Below are 24644 nucleotides of genomic sequence, written 5' to 3'. Positions count from 1 at the left end.
TACGATAGTTTAGCTTATCTAGTGAGATAAGCTTTTGTTCTATGAGTGCATTTAACACAAGTTTAAATTCGTATGGCCCTACCCCTTCGAGGATGTCATGCATTATGTCCAGTGCCATATTGTCCGTAACATGATAAAAAGACAGACTGTTGAGGACACTGTCTCTTTTAAGGCCTGTCTGAGAGGGGTTGTCTGTCCGTAAATCCTCTGCGTGAGTATTCACATCTCGGGACAGCGTATCGTCTACCTGTGTCTGTACTTTCAAGACATCTCTGTGTATTTTGCATAAACGGCACACATGCTTCCCCGAAAAACTCTCTATGTAACCAAGTATTGCGTTCAATCCTAAATTGTCTCCCACTACCTGAACAACGGCGAATTTGACAACGCCTTGGAAGCTAGGCGTGTTAACAGTTATGCCATCCCTCTCAAGACACTTTAGTTCTTCCACAATAGGGCGCAACACTGCATCAATGCCATAGGTTTTTGCATCATCTGATTTATAGACTGCCAACAAGAAGTGTGACTGCAAATTGGATAGGATGTCTGGTGGCAAACTCTTCAAGATAAAATATATAAATCCTAACTTGTGAACCCCAGTCTTTGACCCGAGGGGGTTCATAGTTTCACAATCATCATTGTATAACAGCAATGGGATTGACACCTCTTTCAAAAAGAGTGGAGGATTTTTACAGAAATCTCCATCAAATATATCCTGAAGAGCATCACTCTCTCTCTGTTGCCATTCCATCATGGCCTGTAAAACACCAGGAAGCTCCAGTATCTTGACCAGAAGACGCTTTAGTGGAATACGCTGAAAGGTATCAGTCAGAGCAACTTGTCGAACGGTGCCAGTGGCAGAGTCTCTCCGCTGTACAAAGGTTTGGTTATCGGAGAAACACTCCTCAATTGGCTGGATGAAGTTCCCAGAGTTAGTAAAATACCTAATCTGTTTATAGTCTGTCTCCAGACCCTCGAAAGGGTTAGCTGCATCTAAAAAGTCCTGCCTGAGCTCCTCTACTTGTGGGTTTTGATCATGCCCAAACTGACTGAAAAGCGACATGGTCTTTGTTTGTAGTCTGCTCACTAAATCTCCAATTAAACTTGAGGTTTGCTGAACCACAACATTTATATTTGTAAAGGTCTGGGAAGATTTTGATCTAAGATGAGCTATAAAATGGGCTACTCTCTCTGTGATTCCCTCTTGCTCTAGTTCGTCCCATTCATCATCATTATCTTCATCTTCCTCCATGGCTTATCGACATCAGATAATGCAATGCTACAGTTTCATGTGTGGGTCTGTGTTAAGCCACAACACAGAAATTGGTCCAGGGTATGCTACCTTTCTGGCTCATTTTGAAGGCTATAATGAAATTCAAAGTGGTCTCACAGGAATCCCCCTTTTCGCTGAATTGTATGTACCGGCCAGGGTCACTGTTAAGGGTACAACATACAGACCAGGCATGACAGTGTTTATGTCCTATGACCAAGATGGAGAGCCTCAGTTTGGGCTTATTAAAGCCATTTTGGTTTTAGAGCCATCTGTAAAGCTAGTTGTTCAGAGGTGGGAGACAATGGGGTTTGAGAAGCATTTCTTTGCTTACAGTGTGATCCAAACCAAAGATTTGTTGGCTATCGATGTGAAAGAGCTGCTTGATCATCACCCACTACATGCAGTCCAGTCATACAGAGATGTTGACACTTTATTCATCTCTCTGCGCTATAGACGTTTTTAGACTGTGAATGGCCATCTGAATGGCCACTGCCACTTGTAAATAGTGAGGAAAAGAATCAGGAAAGAAACACTGCCTTGATTTACTAGAAACACAGTGATAGCCTACAGTATATATTCCGAACATATTTTGAATAGTTAGTCTTTAGTTTCATGCTGTGGACTGCCTTACTCTGCTACAACTCTTCGATGACTGAGATACATTGTTGGACTGCTGGGATGGGGAAACTCCTTGGACTACTGAGATGACATTAATTGTTGTAAGTAAGAATCTGTTTAATTAAAATAGTTCTACAACTAAACACTAACCACTTTAAACCCTATGACAAAATAAATCTTCACCAGTATTTAAATTTTTCCATGTGTGTAGGCTATTGGCCATCTTGGGTGTCAATCGCTTAAATGGAAAACGACACTGCTGACTGCAAATATATTTTGTATCTGTACACAACAACTCACTTTAACCTAAAATGCCTCTAAGCTGATAACCTTTCTTTGCTGCAAAAGGCTTCGAATGCTGAGCCACCTGCAACAAGCCTTGTTGCTACCATATCCCCCATGGAGGAATCTGCAGCTTCTGGATCAAGCCAGGAGGTCTCCGCCGTAGAGGAATCGAGGGCAGCAGACCAGATTGTGATCTTTCAAAAGAGACCAGGATCATGCATGTGCTATAAGTATAAAGTATAGTATTTTGTGTTGTGTTTGTAAATAGCTGTTTAAAAAAAATGTATGGCATTTTACAATACAACACTTTCCATTCCTGCACGAAAATCAATCAGATCCAATTTGATTGTACTCCAGGTACAGGGTTGATGCATTTTATCCCCCCCCCTCCCTGCTCTTTGTTTCAGGTACAGGACTTTTTCCATAATTTAAGCATAACATTGCAAAGGGTGACAGAGTTCTATCTTGTCTTATCGTTTCCAGGACATATGGTGCATCAAAGGCCGGAAGGGAATGAAGAATGGCAAACCTTTCTACTATCCAGCTACTGGATTCATTGAAGAAAGGCTTCGGAATGTCCGAAAGAGGCGGGGTTCTGGGTCCAGACAGCGAATGCCTGAAGCCAATGAGCCGCCCAGGGCATATACCAGGTAATACCTGGGGTCGGCAAAAAGGGCCATGTTTTCCTGTGTCCCCAGGGGGTAACTATATTCTTCACCAGGGGGAGCTTACTGCACATGAATCCTCAAGGGGGGCTCCATGGAGCAAAAATGGCTGATTCCTGACTTTACCTCGTTTAATATACCTTGTTGAACCCCTCACCAAAACATGCAACAATGCTGGGCAATAGCACCTCCCTCTGGTCAGCCGGGGCGCCTGACTGGAGGGAAAGGATCTGATTGTAATAATGTGCTAAGTCCTACTGGTGAAAATGGGTTACGAAATTGGAGATCATTTTTAGATAGTTAATTTACAATGTGTTGTATATATGTTTCTATAGAATCGACTCTGCCAGAAGAAAGGGCCCAGCAGCAAACGGAGTGGCTGAAACATAACCTGGAGCCCTTCACTCAAGTTCAGGAGTACATGAAGGACACCGTCCTCTACAGAGCCAAGTGGATTCGGGGAAATCACTCCAAGGACATAGAAGAGGTCATTACGGAGTACCCTCGCCTCACCAGCCCAGGCATTGATTGATTGATTGAAACGTTTATTAACAGATTGCAGAATGGGTACAGTACAGTACAGCTCAATACATACAATTGTTAAGAGGATGCAGACCTGAGAAAGACTTTCGTCTTGTTTCCATCAGGGTCCTCCATTTTCAATTCATCATATGACACACACGACATACAGATAGACAGTACTGCTACATCTATACATTTATGACATACCAGATTTTCAAATACAGTACTGTTTGTGATACTAAAAAAATCCAGAAAAAGAGTGTATATACATTTGACATAGAAACTGTGCATTGGGGGAGGTTGGGTAGGTGGGGTGGGGCTGTACATTGGAGGTGGGGGGGGGGGGGGGTTGGGTAGGGGGGGGGACACTGTACATTGGAATACTGACCTACATTTGACATAGAAACTGTACATTGGAGGAGGTTGGGTAGGTGGGGTGGGGTTGGGTGGGGCTGTACATTGGAGGTGGGGGGGGGGGGGGGTTGGGTACATCGGAATACTGACAAAGCCATGCTTGGTCTTTATTGTACAACTGGGTTAGGACATTTGTAGGGGCCAGTTTTGAATTGCAGTCTCCCGTAGGTGTTCTTTGAGAGTGTTTTTGAAGGTGGGTAGTGATTCACATTCCTTTACAGCTTTGGGTAGGGCGTTCCACATTGTTGTGGCATAATTGCAAAACGTGTTTAGTCCCTTGTTTGAGCCGAATCTGGGTTTTACATGATTTGTGGAGCTCCCTCTGGTGTTGTGATCGTGGTATTCACTGACCTTTGGGAAGTATTTTGACATGTACATGGGTACCTTGGTCGTGTAGTGTATCTTGTAGACCAGGCCCATTGCAAGTTGCTGTACTCTGTCGTCTACTCTAAGCCATCCTAGGTTGGCAAAGTGGGCAGGGGTGAGGTGGGTTCTAGGAGTCAGGTCAAGCAGTAGTCTGACTAGTTTGTTTTGAGATGTTTGTAATTTGGTTTTTAGTGCCTTTGAGGTGCTTTGGTACCATGCGGTGCAAGCATAGTCATAGTACCCTTGAATGAGTGCTCCTGCCAGAGTCTTCAGGGTATTCTTGTTTACCAGGGAGGAGATCCGGTACAAGAATCGAGTTTGTTGATTGACTTTTTTTTATTACATTGGATGCCATTTTGTCACAGGAAAGATTAGCCTCTAGGATGGAACCCAGGTAGGTAATTTCATCTTTCCTTGTGACAATATTGTCACCCACTGTAACTGAGAAGCCGTCGGTCTTGCTGAGTTTGTTATTTGAACCGAAGAGAATGGACTCTGTTTTGCCCATGTGTAATGATAGTTTGTTGTTGGCGAGCCATATGCAGATTTTGCCTAGTTCCGAGCTGAGGGTTTTTTCAACCTGTAACTTGTTCTTGTCAGAGACCAGCAGGGCTGAGTCGTCCGCAAACAGGAACAAGTTGCAGTCACAAGCTGACGACATGTCATTTGCATAAATTAGGAACAGTAGTGGTCCTAGTATGCTTCCTTGTGGAACACCACAGTTCACTGTGAGGGGGGGGGATAGGGTACCGTTTACCTCCACCATCTGTTCTCTCCCCTCCAGGTAGGATTGTATCCAGCTCACTGATAAACTATCAAAACCAATTGCTTTTAGCTTGTCAATCAGAATGGTGTGATTGACAGTGTCGAAGGCCTTTTGTAGGTCTAGCATGACCATGCCGCAGTATTTGCCCGCGTCCACCTCTTGCTTGATGTGGTCGTTCAAATAGAGAAGGCATGTGTCAGTGGAGTGGGATGTTCTGAAGCCAGATTGGAATTCGTAGATTAGATTTTTATCCGTAAGGTACTTTTCGACCTGTTCGTATACTATTTTTTCCATGACTTTCGAGATGGATGTAAGGATAGAAACAGGGCGGTAGTTGCCTGGGTCTAATTTGCTGCCCTTTTTGTGCAGGGGTGTTACTCTCGCTATTTTGAAGTCCTTGGGGACGTGTCCCTGTTTTATGGAGAGGTTTATTATGTGTGTGATGACTGGGGTGATGGCGGCATGGTATGGATCTACTGTAACATATTGCATCTACAAGGTTTTGTACTGCTTTACTGCCCTGTTGGAACACTCCCCCAGATATTGATAGATCAAAACACATATATACTAAGGCTGTCAAAGTTAACGCGGTATTAACACGTTATCGCCCGATTCTATTAATGCCACTATTTTTTTTAACTCACGATTAACTTTTAAGATCTTTTTTTACTAGACTATACTCAGGTGTATTATTGATGCTCTCATTGATACTATGTTTGTTTCTGAAATGTGTGTGTGTGTGTGTGTGTGTGTGTGTGAGATATAGAGAGAGAGAGGGGGGTGAGAGAGAAGGGAAGGGGCAAGAGAGAAAGAGAGCTGGGAGAGTGTGTGTGAGAGAGAGAGGGGGGGGTATGTGCGATTACTCAGCCCTTGTGTGGGTGAATGTAACAAGTTCCTAACATTTTCTTTCCCCTATTATTTCATGTACACTTTATTCATTGGTTTAATGAATTTTCTTTCTTTTAAGTTATTTTGTGCATCACTCTGTTTTGAATTTGATGCAAATTTGCAATGCATGAGGGTCATCCTTTTGTGTTAAATGACTGCATAACGCAGTGCTTCTCAAACTTTTTCTGTCAGGCCCCCCTTTGGCGGACCAAAATATTTTGGGCCCCCCCCCCCCCCCCTCGCCCCAACAAAATAGTCATGAAATGGGCCATGTTTAAATTTATTGAAACAACAGCAATATCGTGACCTTTCAAATTGGCCCTATATTTTGTTTTCAGAGCTGTCATGGATGAAAAGCCAGCTTCACACAGATACTGTATGTGGTGCTGAATGGTATCAACACCTTAACTGCTGCATCATGAGATACTTGGTGGGCCATGAGATGAGATACTTGGTACTCAGCACCACACTCTGAAACTAGCTCTCTAGGTGGTATCAGATGAGATTTCAAAGAGTTCTTCCAAGAGTTTGGATGGAGATGTGTCAGGAAGCTTTGTCTCAATGTTGTTTGTAAAGGTTTTTTTTTTATCCAGAGTAACTTGGTGATCCTTTTCTGTGTTTTATTAAATAATGATTTTCAGATTTTGAGAAATGGTATTTTTTTCATGGAGAACAGTGCAGCTGCAACAGATGGCACTTTAGTGATAATTTTCTGGAATCCAAATTATTATTATTATTATTATTTTTTTTATAAATCTCAAGGCCCCCCCTGTCATGCCTCTGCGCCCCCCCTGGGGGGCGCGCCCCCCACTCTGAGAAACACTGGCATAACGAAAGCATTTGTTGACTCGCATGTTGATAAGAGAGTATTAAAACTTGGAACTTGAAAAAGATCCGTTTAAGGTAGAAAACATTTGATTAATTTGTGATTAATCGCGAGTTAACTATGGACAATCATGCGATTAATCGTGTTAAATATTTTAATCGATTGACAGCACTAATATATACATATAGAAATACGGGACTTAGCGTCTACCCATCTCCCTCCTCCTCCATCTCTTCCCCCACCTTCCCTCCTAATACTTCACCTATTCCACCTCCTCCTCATTTGTACGTTTTGCGTTACGTACAGCTGTCCTTAAGAATGCTACATGCTTGGACTCTGGTCCCTCAATATTATATATAACGTGTTGGAGAAACTCCCATGCATGAACACACTGCCTGGGGTACTTTATGTCAAATACATAAAATGCTTTAAAACACGTATCAACTGCCCCGAGCATTGTGCTTTCAGGGTGTGCCCGACCTGCATAGATCACGAATGCCTGAGCACAACATGTGTGTGCGATTACTCAGCCCTTGTGTGGGTGAATGTAACAAGTTCCTAACGTTTTCTTTCCCCTATTATTTCATGTACACTTTATTCATAGTTTTAATGAATTTTCTTTCTTTTAAGTTATTTTGTGCATCACTCTGTTTTGAATTTGATGCAAATTTGCAATGCATGAGGGTCATCCTTTTGTGTTAAATGACTGCATAACGAAAGCATTTGTTGACTCGCATGTTGATAAGAGAGTATTAAAACTTGGAACTTGAAAAAGATCCGTTTAAGGTAGAAAAAATTTGATTAATTTGTGATTAATCGCGAGTTAACTATGGACAATCATGCGATTAATCGTGTTAAATATTTTAATCAGTTTTTGATGTCCACACGCCGTGACATGTATATGCAACAAGTGTAATAAATGTTGAAGTTAAATGTATTCTACGCCTTGGTCTGTTCTTTTCATTGATTTCAGCACATTTAGACTGTTATACCTTTCAATCAAGCATCTGTGCCAACCTAATGTAGTGTACTAACTATAGCAGTTGTGTTAATAGGCCCTTTTCACAGCAGCCATCTTGACACAGCAGGGTAAACCTACATCCTGTGAACCAGACTGACACATGTGTAACTAATCATCATGTTGCTGTGTCCATCTGTTGGTCAATCGTTGTCAATCTGGCTCACAAGATGGCTGCTGTGAATAGGGTCTATTTGACCCTTTTGATGTAACCCAAGATTCAGTCAAAGCAACTATTTTGACCCTTAAAATGGGTCGTTTGTATAACCCAATACGGGGTCAAATCAACTAGGAGGTTGGGTTATTTTGACCCTTAAAATGGGTCGTTTGTATAACCCAATATGGGGTCAAATCAACTTAGAAGTTGGGTTATTATTTTGACCCTTAAAATGGGTCGTTGGTATAACCCAATATGGGGTCAAATCAACTTGGAAGTTGGGTTATTTTGACCCTTAAAATGGGTCGTTGGTATAACCCAATATGGGGTCAAATCAACTTGGAAGTTGGGTTATTTTGAACCTTAAAATGGGTCGTTGGTATAACCCAATATGGGGTCAAATCAACTTGGAAGTTGGGTTATTTTGACCCTTAAAATGGGTCGTTGGTATAACCCAATATGGGGTCAAATCAACTTGGAGGTTGGGTTATTTTGACCCTTAAAATGGGTTGTTAGTATTCGTTTATTTGACCCAAGTTATGGGTCAAATGAAATAACCAATAATATTGGGTCAAATTAACCCACACACTGGTCGGGCCCTTTTTGACCAGTGAATTGGGTCAAAAATAACCCAAATTGGGTCAAATTTGACCAATCTGTTTTTAGTGTGTATATGTAAAGAGACTCATGTTGGCTGGTCTGACGGCTGCCAAAAAGCTGATTGCCTCACGCTGGATACAACCAGATAAGCTATGTCCGAAGGTATGGATTCTCACCTATCTTGATGTTATTTATCTGGAGACTTCCACTGCACATGTCATAGGTGTTAATGAAGCCAATATAGCGGTCTGGTTGGCTGTGGTGGAAAAACTAAAAGAACGCATATGACTCTGGAAATTGAGTACTGAATGGGGTATTATGTGGATGTCTCACGTTGGGGTCCTGGGGCGAGAGGGGGGGGGGGGGGGGGACGAGCGAATATTCATGTATGTTGGTGGTAATGGTGTTTTTTGTATTTTTGTTTTATTTATTATTATTTTTTATTCAATGCTGATCCTATGTATATTTTCTGACCCCCTTCTGATCTGGGTTTGGTGATCGTGGGCTCTGGTTGGGGGGGCCGCGGTTCGGGGTCTCTGCGGGTCGAGGCACTAAAGAGGCGTGGTGCTTTGGCTCGCGGGGGGGCCGGGTTGTGGGTCCTCCGGGATTGTGGCTCGCGGTTGCCGGGCCTGGAGGTGGAGGGGGCTCGGTAAGCACTTTTTATAGTATATATTTTATTTTATTTTATTATACTTTTACTTTGTGACAACTTTATTGTCTAATCATTGTTCTGTTAGTTTATGTTCTTGGATGCCTTTTATGTATTATTGTTATTATTGTGTTGTGAGTTGTGTTGTTTCGTGTTTGAAAATAAAAAGATTTGGTAAATTTTTTTTTTTTTGTTGTTCACCTAGATCCCTGATTCACACATCCCCACATGGGGTATCATTGTAAGCCACACTCATTGGCTACAACAATCCACAATCATTTTCGAGATCGGATCCAGATTGACAGAACTACTGCAACTACTGAGTCGGGAGTGGTATTTTGCGCAATACCGTGTACTTTGCACAAGCCTCAAATACCTGCATGTAACTCAGGAACCGCTGAACGGATTTTGTTGGATTTTGTCGCTATCGACAGGCAACAAATAAGCCTTCAATTCGATATATATATATTGTATTACAAAATATGCACACCCGAGCCACTAGGGGTCGCCCAAGTGCCGGTTGCAAAAAGTCCGAAAAACGTCCCATATGAGCGACGTTGCAGTTTAAGATGTGGAATGCTACCCATTCAGATAATGTTCCTCCTGTGCCCCAGGACAGTTCAGTCAGTATTTGTGAAGATACACCAACTCTCTCCTAAAGCTTGAAATCAGAGAGAGAACCCTCCAATCAGTGATGTCACTGGGATGTCAAATCTGGGGCTACTCCATAAACAATGAATGGGGCTCTAGTAGCCTACATTAGGTGGGGCTTAAGTGTATGGGGCGAGGCAAACATAGACCAATGAAAGCAGATCTTCCCGCATTATTCCTATTACACTAGCATACTATTACACACTATTACAATATGACGCTTACGCTATTACACTATTGCACACTATTATACTATTACACACTATTACACTCTGACACACTGTTACACTATTTGGGTGGAATAAACCTATACAACTATTTGGGTGGAATAAACCATTAAAACTATTTTGGTGGAATATACCTTTAAAACTATTTTGGTGGAATAAACCTTTAAATGTTTTTGGGTAGAATAAACCTTTAAAACTATTTGGGTCGAATACACCTTTAAACTATTTTGGTGGAATAAACCATTATGCACTATTACACCATTACACATTAGGCATGGGGGTGTGGTTGACCTAGACCAATGAAAGTAGTAGTCTGTACTGCGTTCACCTCCCATAAGTCTCTACAACAAATGGTTAATGAGATGTTAAAGGGGCAGGGCTTATTTCAATGAACAATGATGGAAATTAAATCATAAATGTTTTAATGCATGGACAATAGGTTCAGGTCCTTGGACTGCTATGTCCATTGATGCAGACAGGCTTGGCATGACCACAAGTGTGGTGACACATGTCCATGTTCGCTTCATGCAACAACATGCATGTTACACAGGACCTTAAAAAAACCAACCTGTCTGCTGAGCTGCTTAAGGCCTTCTACCACTGCTTTATTGAGAGCATTTTAACATACTCCATCACAACATGGTACGCAAACTGCACAGAAAGGAAATCCCTTCAGAGAGTCATAAACACCTCCCAAAAAATCATCGGTCTCCCCCTGCCCACACTGAATGACAGCTTCCGCAGAGCTAGCAGCATCCTAAAGGATGGAACACACCCCTCTCGCCACCTCTTCTCCTTATTACCATCTGGGAGGCGATACAGGGCCTTCAAAGCCCGCACCTCCAGGCTGCAGAACAGCTTCTTCCCGAGAGCCATCACTGAACTGAAAAATCACCCCCCCTATTGCCACCACATCTACTTCACTGTAATATATACATGTATGTGCAATACGGCATTGCATATGTTTGGGATATGTGAAATAATGTCATTGACTACTAAGGTGCAATATGTTCCACCATGTGCAATATCTTTTTCTCTACTGTATGACACTGTATGATATTTTGCAATGCTGTTTTTTTGTAACATTTCTTTTATGTTCTTGTGAATAAGTGCATCTGTAGCAGAGAGCATGTGTGGGTACATGAATGTGGTGTGGTAGTGAGTATGGTGTGAGGGAAATTGAACCCTGATCAATGAGTGTAGAGACAAAGGTGAACTCAGGAGAATTGGCGTGGAGAGACCCGGCGAAACCCCTGGCCGGGGGGTCCCTAAACGGGCTCCTTGAGACGGGGGAAACGATGGCCTATATAGGTCATAGGGATGGGTGTGTCCAGGTGAGGGGGACAGAGGGTTTGGATGGGGGGGGGTGAGTTGGGGGATGGAGAGGGTAGGCTTGGCCCAGGTCGGGGTTTGAGGGTGGTCAAGGAGGGGAGGGGTTCTTGTTAGGAGAAGGAAAGGGGGGGTGGTATCGGGTGAGGGCGATGAGGTGAGGAAGGGGGGTGGGTGGGTGAGTTAGGAGGTGACGATAGGTGGGTGGATGGGGGAAGGGTAGACATAAACTAGTATTGGGGTCTGTGGGGGAGGGGGAGATAGTTATTCCACAATGGGTACACTAATGTATGTACATTTATATTTTACATTTAGTCATTTAGCTGACGCGTTTATCCAAAGCGACTTACAAGTTCTGTACGACAAGTCATCAGGAAGGGCACAAATCTATCAGCTGAGTAACAATGTTCATCAAAGTGTTGAGTGCTACAGTGTAGGTTAGTATATTAGGACAAGTGCATGACAATAATGTTAGTTAGGGTTAGATTAATTTTTTTATTTTCATTTCAGATAATGGTTGAAGAAGTGCGTCTTTAGTCGACATCGAAAGATTGGACGGGTTTCGGCTGTCCTAACTGGTGGGCAGTTCGTTCCACCATTGTGGGGCAAGGACTGAGAATAGGCTGCTTCTCCTTGATGACCCTCCCGGAGCTCGGATAGGAATGGGTCTGAGACGGCCAGAAGATGCAGAGCGTAGGGGTCTTGAGGGTGTGTAGTTAGAGACCATTGACCGGAGGTAGGGGGGAGCGGTTGGCATTGGCATTATTGACAGTCTGATAGAAGTTAATTTTGCCCAGTTTTTTTAATGTTGGGTTTAATCCTAACTGTTAAACATGTCCGTGGTAGGGGCGGCTAGGTGGTGTAGTGGGCAAGGCGCTCGCCATCAACGCTGGAGACGCTGGGTTCGAATCCAGCTCTCAGCGTTGCTATCAGCTTGGCTGGTCGTTCATACTAACACAATTGGCAGTGTTAGGGGTGGGAAAGCTGATGGGTGGGTCCTGGGCGTTGTAGACAGCGACCCCTACAGTTCGGTCGGGGCGCCTGCACAGCGAGGGTAGGATCTGGAGGGAGGTAGTGTGACCTTCCACACGTTACACTCTCCCGGTGAGAATCTGCGCGGCCAGGCTGGCTGCCGGCTGGCTGCACATGCGTCGGAGGAAAGCATGTGACAGTCTCCGGCCTCCCGGACCAACAGTAGGGGGGAGTGCGCAACAACCAGGAAGGGGGTTGGGAATTGGCATAACGACTAAACAGTGGGATGGGAGAAAATCGGAAAAAGGAGGGGGGGGGAAAGATAATAAAAAATAAAAAAAACATGTCCGTGGTTTGCGGGAGGTTAGGTTCTGCATTGCCATTAAAAGCACTGGTGTTACCATTGGAAACGGTGGCAGCTGGGCTGCTGCAGCAGCATGTGCCGGGCGTGATGGTATACGGGCTGCTGCTGTAGCCTGGGCTAGGCCTGGTGGTGGAGCTGCTGCTGCTGTAGCCTGGCCCGGTGGTGGAGCATAGGAGTGTTTCTGAGACATTTTCAGAACAGAAGTACTTGCCACCAATTCTTGCTGAAATCTATTGTCAAAGGTTTCTGATACCAAATCCCAGCATGACTTTCTCTGAGGTGTTCTTCAAGGTCTTGGAGTCTTAATTGGATATGTTGGAGGGATCTTTGGTCAAACAAGATTAAATGCTGCACCAAATTGCTTCAACAACGTATGAGACATAATTGAGCATGAAAATGGACATGATTAGGCATAGAACCAGCCCTGGCATAGAGCATGTTCAAGTTCAAACTCTGGGGATAATAAAGCTTCTCTTACCCTTTAATTACAAGACACACCCTTCTCACCTTATGTGCAAAAAAATAAAACATTTACATTTTACATTGTCATTTAGCTGATCTTTTTATCCAAAGCGACTTACAAGTTCTGTACAACAGGTCAGCAGGAACAATGTCATGTCAATGTCATCAAACAGTGTTGAGAGACTTGGGTGCTACAGTCTTGAGTGCATATTAGTAAAGAGTAAAGACATATTAGTATAGTAGGTAGTAATATAGGCAAGGATGATTATTCGTTATATATTATATTAATATTTTATTTTTTTTACTCTTTAAAAACACTATTTTCAATTTTATTCCCTTCATTTCAGATATTGATTGAAGAAGTGTGTTTTTTTTTTAAACTGGTGGGAAGTTCGTTCCACCATTGTGGAGCGAGGACCGAGAATAGCCGGCCTCTCTTTGATGACCCTCCGGGATGCCATCCTTCTGCTGAAGGGAGGAGCTCTACTGTTTCAAATGGGTGGTCAAAATAAAGTCAAGCTTATTAAAACAAGATAGTGACCTGAACACTGAACAAGTTGAGATTGTACACTAAATAATTTCATACTAGCAAATTATGAAATGTCTTATGCCCACAACATTTTTGGCTGGACTGCACAACAAAATAATGGAACTTCCACTCACTGGAGCCTTAAGGCATCTATCAACCTGCTAGACTGATAATAATCAATATTTGATTTAATTTATTAGGATCCGCATTAGCTCCAGTAGAAGCAGCAGGTATTCCTCCTGGGGTCCACACAGAATACATTATATACACGACAGGACATGATCAAAATACACCAATAGAACAACAGACGAAGGACAACACAACACAAGACCTGGCTCCATGTAGTGAAAACAGTAGGCCTGTCCCCGACTGTATAGTCGACTTTGATTGGCCAAAATTAGCAGATAATCGACCCCCAGGCTGGTCAGGGTGTGGACTGTGGAGGCCACACTACTGTATATGCAGAGTGAGAGCAGGCCAGTCAGGGTGGATCTTCTCACCTCTTAGAAAACATCACACTTATTCTCAGTAAATGGAAACAGGCAAAATGACCAAAAGAGACAAGAGATTATAATTAATCTTTATTCTCTCTCCTGAAATGCAAACAAGAAAACCTGCTACTACAGAATGGGTTCACTAGGCACAAACAGTCAGAGGGGAGAAAAAAGATGAAAAACAAATATACTGAAAAACGGAAGAAAAATTTATTTTCGTATTCCTTCCTTTACTCGACTTTCTCCACAAGCTTCAGCCCAGGGCTTCTCGTCTTGATGACGTGCTCCATGTCGGTGTGCTCTGACGTGTCCAGTTTGCACTTGTACTTGGCCAGGATCTTCAGGAGAGGCCTGATCTTCAGCCACCACTGTGTCTTTGGGATGCGATGCCTGCGCCAGACAGAAGAGGGGGACAGAGGGTTCTGTTAGACACATTGTATAAAGGGGAATACCACCCTTTTTTGCAATTCTTGTGCCCCAGGACGCGTCTATATTAATCCCAGCCGAAGAGTGCGTCGCGTTTCTCTGATTGGCCACGGCAGCGAGAGAGAGCGGCAGTGTGGAAATAGGCTGCATCCTCCACGTCAAGAAAGACAGACAGGCATTCTCTGCGACAAACCCTAACCAACTCCGAAATAATGCCTAACCTTAACCTTAACCAACTCCGAAAGAATGCCTAACCTTAACCCTAACCTTAACTTAACCCTAACCTTAACCAACTCCGAAATAATGCCTAACCTTTTTTTTGATCAAATTTTTATTATTATTCACATGAAACAAGACAACACATTAACCACAATCACAATACATAGAACTTCACAAGAAAATAAAAAAAACAATAATAATAATACAGACTAACAATTTATACAGACAAAGAGAAAAGAAAACAGAGTTCAACCTTCTAAATTTTAATTCCAAGGGGTACTATCTAATAATGGTCTTTCCCAGTGTTCAGCCCCGATTCCCGGCCGTGTGACCCTATATTAATAAAACGTACATCTCCAATCCACCACAAGGACCATTTTTTGAGAACACGACCCGAAACCAGAGCAATGAACCTTCATGAAAAAACAAAAACCTGTAGAGGTGTTCCATAGACTCACAGAGACCGTGTAAAAGTGGCCAAACAGTGAAGAAATAGTTAAATAGCTGCCCCCCCTAATATCCCCAGCTAAACTCAAGATGACAAGACAAAAGACAAGACAGACAAAAACATTTCCTCCTCCCCCTCCCAAGAGACCGCCGGACTCACCCGAACACGCACCTCAACCCCGCTCAGCCGCACACTGCGGTCTTTACCTTCTCAGCTGCTGCGAACCACAGGTCAATTCCAGCCTGCCCTACCCCAATCACCCGGGCTGTGGATATCTCAAGATAAATCACATCCAATAGAGTTAGGGACCAGTTAATCATTGTAAGCTTCTCAGGCTCCTTCCATCTCATTGCTATCAGCTTCTTCGCTGCTGTGACGCCCGCTAGGACAACCCTTTTCAGTTGTACGGAAGCGGGTAGTGTCGTTATATCGTTCAGGAGTAGCGTAACAGCTGTGAATGGGATAGTTAAGCCACACAGATCTGAAAGTTTGTCCGTTATTGACTTCCAGAAGCGGGCCACTGGTGGGCAATCCCAATACATATGCATATAAGTGCCCGTGGCCTTTTGAGAGCACAAAGTGCACCGAGAGTCGGTTATCAGTCCCATAGCATATAGCTTCCTAGGTGTAAGATAGGTCCTATGAATATAATTAAAATTAATTTGCTGGTGATTGGGGTTGCGGGAAGATAATGCCACATTTGCCCAAACATCATCCCAGTCAAACTCGGGGTCCAACTCCGGGATATCCACACGCCAGATTGTATCCAATGATAAATTTTTATACGTGGATTGAATTAAGAGCGTATAAAAGTCGGAGACAAACCCTCTGGATGTCGTCCTGTCCACTATGAGCCTGAGGAAGGGGTGTGGGTGCAAGGCTTGAGCCCACGGTACGCCATGCGCCCTCAGTGCTGACCTTAGTTGAAGGTAAAGAAAGAAGGACTCGCCGGGAAGATCATAAAATTCTCTTAAGTCCTGAAACGCACGGAGGCCGTTCTTATCATAAATATCCTCCAGAGTATGCACTCCCCTCCTTTGCCATTGAGGAATATTAACCGGCTTGTGTCCAACAAGTAATTGCTGGTTATTAAAAATTGGAGAGTCCAGGTGCCAAGGGCATTTAACCCCACACAACCTCTGTACATTACGCCACGTTTGTATCACGTGAGTTATGATCGGTCCATACCTCAGCCGGCATTTCGAAATAGAGACAGTGGAGTACACTACATCCTGCAATATTAGCGGAGATACCGCCGCCGCTTCTAAGGAGCGCCACGATACAGCCTCTACAGGGTCTAGCCAGCACATCAGAGGTCTCAGTGAAAAGGACCAGAAATAAAGTTTAAAATCAGGGATTGCGAGGCCCCCATCTTGTTTTCTACGTTGAGTAGTAGCCCTTTTGATTCTCGGGCGTTTGTTATTCCAGATAAACTTAGATACCATCGATTGTACCTTGCGCCAGTGGTCTATCGGAGGGGGCAGGGGGAGCATTGAGCTAATAAAATGTATCCTAGGCAGGATGTTCATTTTGATTATGGAAGCCCGGGCTTGTAAGGAGTTAGGAAGGGACGACCACCTGTCTAGATCCTGGCGTATTTTATCATAAGTACCCGTGAAGTTGTACTTAGTAGTTTGGTTCAGCGTGGGGAATATCTCTATGCCCAAGTATTTAAAATGTTCTACTATGGGGATATCAGCTGGTAGTCGTACCGCCTTGGCCAGTTCATTAAGAGGTAGGCAGGCTGATTTGTTCCAGTTAATCTTAAAGCCTGACAATTTACAAAAGTCGTCGATTATCCTCAATAATTTTGTGGCCGACCGGGAGGGGTCGTCCATGAAAATCAGCAGGTCATCCGCATAGAGAGCAATTTTGTGTGGAGTATTATTGACCATTATGGGGACGATGTCCTCCGATTGCCTAATAAATTGGGCCAAAGGTTCGAGGGAAAGCGCGAACAGTCCCGGGCTCAGAGGGCAACCCTGTCTAGAAGATCTGGAGACTGGAAAGAGTGTGGAACAGTTTTTGCCTGTCAGTATCATCGCAGACGGCGAGGCATACAGGACTTTAATCATATGAATAAAACTCTTTCCAAGACCCATGACCTCAAGTACCTTCCACAGGTATGACCACTCAAGTCTGTCAAACGCCTTCATGGCATCCAAAGACAGAACTGTGGATGGAGTTGTATTGTCTTTACTGTTATCGATTACATGCAACAGCCTCCTAAGATTATCTGCAGCCAGACGCCCCAGGATAAAACCAGTTTGATCGCAGTGTACCAATACAGACATAAATCTCTGCAGGCGACGGGCCAGCACCTTGGCAAACACCTTTAAATCGGCCCCGAGAAGACTCAAGGGTCTATAGCTACCACAATCATTGGGATCTTTGTCCTTCTTGAGAAGTAAAGAAATCAACGCCATATTGACATCTCTTGAGAACTCCCCTTGTTCGATAGCGTAATTGATCATATCGAGCATCAATGGACCCAGTTGGTCCCAGAAAGCTAAATACACTTCGGGTGGAATACCATCCCAGCCTGGTGCCTTACCCCTCTGCATTTCAACAATCGTCTCCCTCAATTCTACGAGAGTAATCGGTCTCCCCAGTTCCTTGGCCTCTTCCTCAGAAATGTGGGGTATCTCAAGCCCGCCAATGAACGATTCAAATTTAGAGTCATCAAGATTACCCTCTGAGCTATATAACTGTGAGTAAAACTCTTTAAAAGTGTCATTGATCTTTTTCGAATCAGTAGTGACTGCACCCTGGCTCGTCCTAATCGAGGGGATATCCGAGAAATGATAATTTGAGCGTATTTTCATTGCCAATAGATGGCTAGGTCTGGAGCCGTGAAAATAGTAATTTTGTCTTGTCCTATGTATCAAGAACTCAGACTGTTGTTTAAGTATGGAGTTTATTTCTTTTTTGACTGTCTTACGTTGTGTGTTTAGTTGTTCATTATAGTTAGTTTGCAAGGATGCGTATAGGTCCGCATATAATGATTCCAGTCCTTCTAGCTTTTTTGACCGGGATTTTCGCAAATTGGAGGCAAATAGTGTAACATGACCCCTGATAAATCCTTTCAATGCGTTCCACAGGACCCTAGGGTCTTCTACTGTGCCAACGTTGATCTGCAAAAATTCAGCTAGTTTACTCCTGAACTCAGAACAGAAGTCATCGTTCTTTAGCAAGGTCGAATTAAAACGCCATCTGGGAGCTCTTGCGGAGAGCCTGCCAAAGGTTGCCGTAAGGAAAATCCCCTTGTGGTCTGAGAGAGCCAAGGGAACCAATGAGACATCGAAACTATCAAACATATTAGGGGACGCGAATGCATAGTCAATTCGAGAGAAGCTTTTGTGTCTGGCTGACAGGTGAGAGTAATCTTTGAGGGTGGGGTTGCATAAGCGCCAAAGGTCTGTGAGCCCCGTGTCTTTGGCCCACATCCTAAGGGCCTTAGAGGCCCGTTTTTGGTCGCTCGTTTCAGAGGGCCCGGACCTATCCATCTCCGCATCCCAGCACGCATTAAAATCGCCACCCACAATGAGAGCGTATCCATTAAGTTCCAACATATTCTTCGTGATTGTATTATAGAACGCTGAATCAAATGTGTTAGGAGCATACAATGCTATTATAGCCATCTTCCTATGCAAGAATTCAACTTTTGCTATAGTAATCCTTCCCTCCGTGTCCGACCATACATCCAAGATTTTGATATCAAGGTTACGTCTTGTAACTATGATTACTCCTTTCGTCTTATCATCGGCTGAGGATGAGGAGATAACGTGATATTGCCGATTTGCCAGTCTTGACACGTCACCTACCAATAAATGCGTCTCACTAAGGAGAGCAAGGTCAATATTTCTCCTCTTCAATAGCCAAAGGACACTGGCACGCTTGTGTGGGGCGTTAAGCCCTCCTGCGTTCCAAATTAAAATATTCAATTTAGCCATGGTCGAGCTTGTATAAATGCGTAGAGAACATACCAGTGCAGCCAGGCTGAGTACAGAGGTGCTGATCCCGGCGGGCCCGGACGGTCAATCCCAGGAGTTCAGAGGAGGAACAATTACACACAACAGTACATAAAACACATAAAAATACCACCCCAGCTACAACCCCCCCTCCTTCTACTCTAAACCCTAACCCACCCGTCCTATTATAAGGCCCCCTATACCCACTCTCCAATCCCCACCCTATGCCCCATCCACTGAGGATGGTCATCTTCCTATCACTTCCCACTAGAGACATGGATCAATAAGACGCTCCCCACTCCAACCCCCCTCTAGATAAACCCCTGAGTAAACCCCCACTAGTCCAATAACACAAATAATAATAAAATAAAATTCAATAAAGTTATCGGTCGAAACCCACCTGAGCCCTGGCCCCAACATGAGACAACCATAATGGTAAAAATAGCCATTATTAAATAATAACTCCACATCAAACCTGCAGCCATCTATTTCCAAATCTGCGCTTCAACGTCGCATTGTTATAGCCCAAAAGGGTATAGGAAAATTCAAAACAAAATTAAAGCATCCCAGCCGATAGTCTAAGGCAGGATCGGGTCACAGGATAATTGTGCAAAATTGTGTGAACAATGTCAATTAAACAATGACAAAAAAAGGAAGGGAAAAAAAGGGTTATGGTCAAAGTGCACCCCTTTAGCTGTCCCTCTGATCAGGCACAACGGCTGAAATGACATAACCTATGTAAGAATAGAATTAAACACATTCATTAATTAATCCGGGGATGGTAATAGGCAACACCTGACACCACCTGTTGTCAAACATTGTTTCAATAAAGATATCGGTCGGAGCAGTTAGTCCAAGGTAGGATCGAATCACAGTTAAATTGCTCATTCAAATGCCATTAAAACAGCGACAATAATTATTATATAATTACTCAGCATCAACCCTGTAACCATCTACCTTGGAGTCTGCATATTAATGTCGCAACGTTATAGCATAAATGGATCACGGAAAATTCAAAACAAAATTAAGGCAAAACAGCAGTTAGTCCAAGGTAGAATCGGATCACATTTAAATCGCGCATACAGATGACATAAAAACAGCGACAATAAGAAAGAAAAAAAGGGACATGGCTAAAGTGCAAGCCATATAACCATATAGCCATGAAGTGCAAGCCATACCCGACCCAACCTGTTATCATATATTGTATATGCATATTCAACCGACCTTGGCTTCTACTATGGATCCCAAAGCTCAAAACAACCTGGATATAAAAATAAAAGCATACCAGAAGTTAGTTAGGGATTCGATCACTCTTGAATTGTGCTAACCAATGTCCCTTTGAACAGCAACAGCGACCAAAATACGTAACCATTAACGGGTCTCGAATGTCTCAGCGCAGACTATAGACGTAGCCCGCTGGCTAGCCTGAGGCTAGCGCGTAAGCTAGTGATGAATCCGGATAGCACGTTAGCCTATTATGTACATTGTTCAGCTAGCTCGTTAGCTTCCAAAGAGGCGATACACAAGTACGACCATGAGGTCAGCTTTAGCAAGTAACAGAAGTCATTGGGAAGCCCCGCTAGTTGGATGGGCATTGGGCAGTTAGCATGTCTGGGCATGACAGCAAGTATTTGTGAATAGCCGGCCTAATCAATGTGTATAGGCCCAAACCGCCAAGTCACTCACCCGCCATAGATATCAAGCAACAGACTCGGGTATCTCCGCGAGATATTCCTTCGCTTTAGCCAACGACCAAAACAAACGCTGACCACCGACCTTCTCCAACACAGATAATTTCGCGGGAGCGAATAACGTGGGCCTCAGGCCTAGTTTCCATAGCTTAGTCAGGACCACCTTGTATTCGCCTCTCTGTGCCTGAACCTCCGGTGTAAAGTCTTCGAAAATGGCCACTTTGTGATCGCCAAGCCTCAGATTACCCCTTCTGGTACGAGCCGACCGCATGATGAGTTCTCTCTGCTGGAGTCTGTTCAGCTTGACTATGATGGGCCTCGGCTCTTTGTTCACGCCGGGAGAAAACCTGCCCGCTCTGTAGGCCGATTCACAGACAGGAGGCGACGGGAGGACGTCCGTCCCTAGTATTTTCTGCAGCAGTTCGGGCACGGTCTCAGAGAGACGGCCTTCACCGCTGGTCTCCGGTACTCCAACAATCCTGACGTTGTGGCGTCTATCCCGGGACTGCATCTCCTCCATTGCCGACTGTAGTTTGTTGACTTCAGCCTGCCTAGCCAGCAGGGCGGATTCGAGACCCGCCATCTTCTCGCACTGTAATGATACCTCCGTCGTTAGCATGGCTAGTTCGTTAGCATTAGCCGAGGAGACAGAGTGCATCGTCTCCATCTTGTCTGTCAGCGGTACTACCGCCAGCCGTATTTCTTCTGATATCTCACGACGGAGGCTGACACAAAAATCCGCCAACACTTTCTTCTGTGCTTCAGCGATGCGTGTCTCAGAGTCTGCGTGTAGCTTGGTCATGACCAAGAGCACAGCTTCGCTTAACTCCCCGACAACGGGCGACGATGTGGCCAGGCCGGGTGGTGGTGGTCTGCTGGTTGTGGCGCATGGTTTCATGGCTCTGGTTTCCACCCCCGTCATCGTAGAAAGTCGAAAAAAGTTGATGAATGTATACTAAACACGACGACCTAGCAAACAGATAAAAAACAAATAAAAATAAAATAAAGACTAATGGGGAGAAACGTATATTCAGCACGGTAGAAGGGAGCTCATGTGAAACACGTCTACTCCATGATCGCTCAGCTCCGCCCCCCTCAATAATGCCTAACCTTAACCCTAACCTTAACTTAACCCTAACCTTAACCAACTCCGAAATAATGCCTAACCTTAACCAACTCCGAAAGAATGCCTAAACTTAACCAGCGAAAGAATGCACGTTTATAGCGAGAGATGATAAACGTAAAAAAGAAAAAAATTGAAGTGATTCGAACTTGTGACCAACCGCACCGCAGGCTCCACAGCACGGCAGCGTACCAGTTGAGCTAAGCGTCGATGGAAAAACAGCGGGGATTACGGCTACATAATGCCGCAAGCTCTGCCGCTCCGCTTTTTTACATAGGCTGCGCATGTGTTTATTTGTTTGTGTATGATTCTAACTGTGTTTTAATTTTTTTAAGAAACCTGTTCTTAATGTTTTATCTGGCTAAATAAAGGTAACATTCTTTTATTTTTATTTTTTATTGCTAGAAGGTCTAAACCAGAATTAAAACCTCATTTGGGTCTGAGATTTAAATTCTGGTTCAGACCTTCTCGCAATGCTATAATATGAACCTCATGTGGGTGTAAAAGCTCAAAATATATTTTTCAAAACATTATGAAAGAACATTATGTGAATTCTTAAAATGGATGGCATGCCCCTTTACATATACATGTAAATGGATACAATATACCATCCTCTTTAGTCTATCATATAGAACAAATGTGAGTCTTACTCAAAGTCTGTCTCGTCTTTCAGGTCAGAGAGGGGCTGGAAGTTGAGCGACCTCTTTCTCATGCCCAGCACACAGGCAGAGTCTGGCGTGTTGGCAAAGATACGACCTACGGGACAATAGAGAGGAATGGGTCTGTTAACACTCAATGTAATGACTATTACCTCAGTATCCACAACAGAGAAACAAAGTCATGTCATTCATGTCATATAATACAATGTCATCTAATAATAAGGAGAAAAAACTAGGTTGGTTGGTTTTATAAAACGTGGACATCCTAATGCTGGAACATACCATGTCTGTAGCAATCCTTCAGTTTCGCCGTTAGCCACATGACGGACTTGGTGCCCATCTTTGTGCCGAAGTTCCTGTCGAAGGGTGTTGGGGTGCCACCCTGTTGGCGAGAGACAGCAGTGTTAGCGAGCTTCCATACTGTATAATTAGGAAATAGGGGACAAAAATCGAACCGCCGTTCTCATTTGGGACAGATTGCAAGTTCTACGTTGAGGCACTAAAAGGTGTTACGGTTTTCACTCTTGGGATGCGCGCTACCAGACCTGCTGCATGTGTCCCAGGACGTTCTTGCGGCAATCGAAGACCCCCTTGCCCTCCTCCGAGTACAGGTTGAAGATGAAGTCGGTGTCGTAGTTGGCGTTGCACTTCTCATTCCTGCTCCAGCATAAAAAAAGAGAGGGAGAGGCCGGTTTGGTATAACGAAGAAGCTTGGTTTTCAGGTACCCCTTGTGATGAACACTGAACAAAACCCACCTGAGAATCAAACCTCTCTTCACCGTCGTCTTCATCTTCTCCACAAGATGCACCACGTTCATCTGCAAACCAAATCCAGTGATCATACATCATACATACAGGGGGGGGGGGGGGGGGGAGATATATTTAGACCAGTGGTTCTCTATGTGGTAATGGTATCCGGGGACCCCCAGGGGCCCTTAAGGAGGTTCCAAAGGGTGATTGATTGATAAATTGATTGATTGATTGAAAACTTTATTAACAGATTGCAGAATGGGTAGAATACAGTACAGCTCAATACACACAATTGTTAAGGGGATGCAGACCAGAGAAAGACTTTCATCTTGTTTACATCAGGGTCCCCCATTTTCAATTCATCGTAACATATATGACATACATGACATACAGATAGACAGTACTGCTACATCTAGACATTTATGACATACCAGATCTACAAATACAGTACTGTTTGTGGTACAAAAAGAGTCTAAAAAAGAGAGTATATACATTTGAGGGGGAAGAAACTGTACATTGGAGGAGGTTGGGGTTTGGTAGGTGAGGTGGGGGGGGGACTGTACATTGGAGATGGTTGGGTGGGTGGGGTGGGTCGAGTAGGCGGGGTGGGGGGGGGGGACTGTACATTGGTGGGGGTTGAGTTTGGACATTTACAGGGGCCAGTTTCGGATTGCAGTCTCCCGTAGGTGCTCTTTTAGAGAGGTTTTGAAGGTGGGTAGTGATTCACATTCCTTTACAGCTGTGGGTAGGGCGTTCCACATTGTTGATGCGCAATTGCGAAACGTCCCCAATTCGATAGAATTGTCTAATTTCACAATTTCATTGACTAGAGGTTAGCCCAGAGAGAATATATTGTAATAAGTGAATATAATGAATGAATGAATGTTTATAGGTTTCTCCACTGCTCCTCAACTACAATAATATAATAATAATAATGCAGGACCTGTTCAGAGGTCTTTAATTGGCATGCAATTATCCTCAATGTTTAACGGTTAGCACACACGGTTAGCACACACACACACCGGAACACACACGCATGCATTGTCTCTTGTAGGATCGCCGATGCGATTCGTCTCTGCGATTAACCCATCCCATCGTCCTTCCCCCCAAGGGCAGCCAGGAGCAGACAGGCGTCGGCGAGGGCCGCGCCAGGGGACCAATCCAAGTGCTCCTGCCCGTCTTCGTCAAGGACGCCACAGCGTTAGCGATCTGTTGTTGTGCATGTTTTTCCATTGGGTTTATCTTATCGGGGGGAAACCCTTGCGAGCACGGGGAGAACATG

At 44.1% G+C, this 24644-nt stretch overlaps 1 protein-coding gene across 1 annotated transcript in view; it reads right to left on the bottom strand.

The window, feature by feature from the left end:
* Positions 1-14216: 14216 nt before the first annotated feature.
* Positions 14217-24644, bottom strand: part of pfkma (phosphofructokinase, muscle a) — a 54420-nt gene continuing 43992 nt past the window's right edge. The window contains exons 18-22 of the mRNA XM_084332570.1: positions 23369-23430; positions 23158-23269; positions 22895-22994; positions 22604-22709; positions 14217-14465 (exon numbers count right to left, since the gene is read on the bottom strand). Of these exons, the coding sequence (XP_084188696.1) occupies positions 14306-14465; positions 22604-22709; positions 22895-22994; positions 23158-23269; positions 23369-23430 (540 nt within the window). The 3' untranslated portion in view covers positions 14217-14305. The remainder of the gene's footprint in view (positions 14466-22603; positions 22710-22894; positions 22995-23157; positions 23270-23368; positions 23431-24644) is intronic.

This window comes from Notolepis coatsorum, assembly GCF_963971535.1.
Source record: "Notolepis coatsorum genome assembly, chromosome: 17".
Taxonomy (NCBI): Eukaryota; Metazoa; Chordata; class Actinopteri; order Aulopiformes; family Paralepididae; genus Notolepis; species Notolepis coatsorum.
The sequence above is the reverse complement of the archived record's forward strand: the minus strand, read 5'-3'. Positions and strand labels throughout refer to the sequence as shown.